This window comes from Octodon degus, unplaced genomic scaffold (genome assembly GCF_000260255.1).
Source record: "Octodon degus isolate 3935 unplaced genomic scaffold, OctDeg1.0 scaffold00008, whole genome shotgun sequence".
Classification (NCBI taxonomy): domain Eukaryota; kingdom Metazoa; phylum Chordata; class Mammalia; order Rodentia; family Octodontidae; genus Octodon; species Octodon degus.
In genome coordinates, this window is record NW_004524584.1 from 10432184 (window position 1) to 10433501 (window position 1318).

General features: G+C 39.8%; 1 protein-coding gene across 1 annotated transcript in view; it reads left to right on the forward strand.

Moving 5' to 3' along the window:
• Window positions 1-978, forward strand: part of Mrpl3 (mitochondrial ribosomal protein L3) — a 37591-nt gene extending 36613 nt beyond the window's left edge. The window contains exon 10 of the mRNA XM_023704436.1: window positions 974-978. Coding sequence (XP_023560204.1) covers window positions 974-978 — 5 coding nt within the window. The remainder of the gene's footprint in view (window positions 1-973) is intronic.
• The last annotated feature ends 340 nt before the right edge of the window (window positions 979-1318 follow it).

A 1318-nucleotide genomic window follows, 5' to 3' on the forward strand; every position in this document is an offset into this window, starting at 1 on the left:
AAGTTAGTAACATGTGACACTAGGTTGCTTAACAACAAATGGCTGGCCTTAACTAGACAGGATGGTTCTCTCAAGAGTGAAGCAGTTTGTTTACTTTAGGCACTGGGCCTACTCCCACTCACACATATGTGATGGATTTCCTAGCTTCATGGCTCCCAACATCCCCCTTTTTTGTTGAGGTGAGACCGGGTATTCCGCTGTAGTTAGAGAAGCTGTATTTGGAGAAGTCTTAAAGGACCTTTTCCTATTTGAAGCCAGTCCAAAAATGGTAGGTACTTGAATTCAGCAAAATAACCCAATATAGTCCAATAGTCCATAATGGTAGTGGGTTATCAGCAGAACTGGCAATTGTCAGAAGTTTTTGCCTTCAGCCTTTTACAACCCAGCATATTAATATGGCATTACTTTTTATACCTCGTGGTTACACTTTTCTGCTGGATGGTTAAGACCAAGTTAAAGCAAGACCTATATAACAAAAAAATACAACTTTTGTTATCTCACGAAGTCATTCAAATCCCCTCAGGATTTACCCTGAAACCATGTACAGCACCTTGTAGATCTTTTGTCCATGTGAGCCATCTGAATGAGTCATGGCCATTACTTGACCTATTTGCTCTCTCTGAAAGCCTGAGAGAATTTTTCCTCTCTAGGTGACCCTCCTTAGGCATGCTGTACACTGTCGATCACTTTCCTCTATGTCCCTGTAATCTCCTTGATCAGAAAATTCAGGACACCACTGAGTTACAGGACGTCAGCATTTCTTGTACTCTGCAAATGTATAATTTACAAGATAGGAATCTTAAGAGTTGATAGCAGTGGTTTTTGCATTCTTAATGCTGCATTACAAAACATAGAACATAAGGATGACTTGTAGCTCATCTCCACAGATTTTTTAGATGGAACCTGACCACTCTCAAACTGGATGATGGAAATGTATAGAGACATGGCCTTTTTGGGTTTTTTTGTTTTTTAGTGTAAGGAGGTATTATGACACATAAGCAAGTTAAATCACTACTAAGCCTTCCTGATATTCAAAAGTAAGTTATAGCAGTCTTTAGGAGTTCTCACTTTGCATTCAGCAACTTTGCTTGATTGTTTGAGTACTCAGAAGAACCCTTCTTTGAAAAAGAGTATCAGAAAGAAGCTGTTGGTTTCTAGCAAAGCCGAAACTTCATTCCAGATCATTGCCCATAAAAACACTGTGGGCTCAGTCACATTGAAAACACACTGTGGGAAGAAAGCAGTATTAAGATGTCCAGCCTCATGCATGTTGTTGGGGCCTCTGGGATGAGCATTGAACACATTTTAATGTTTGTGT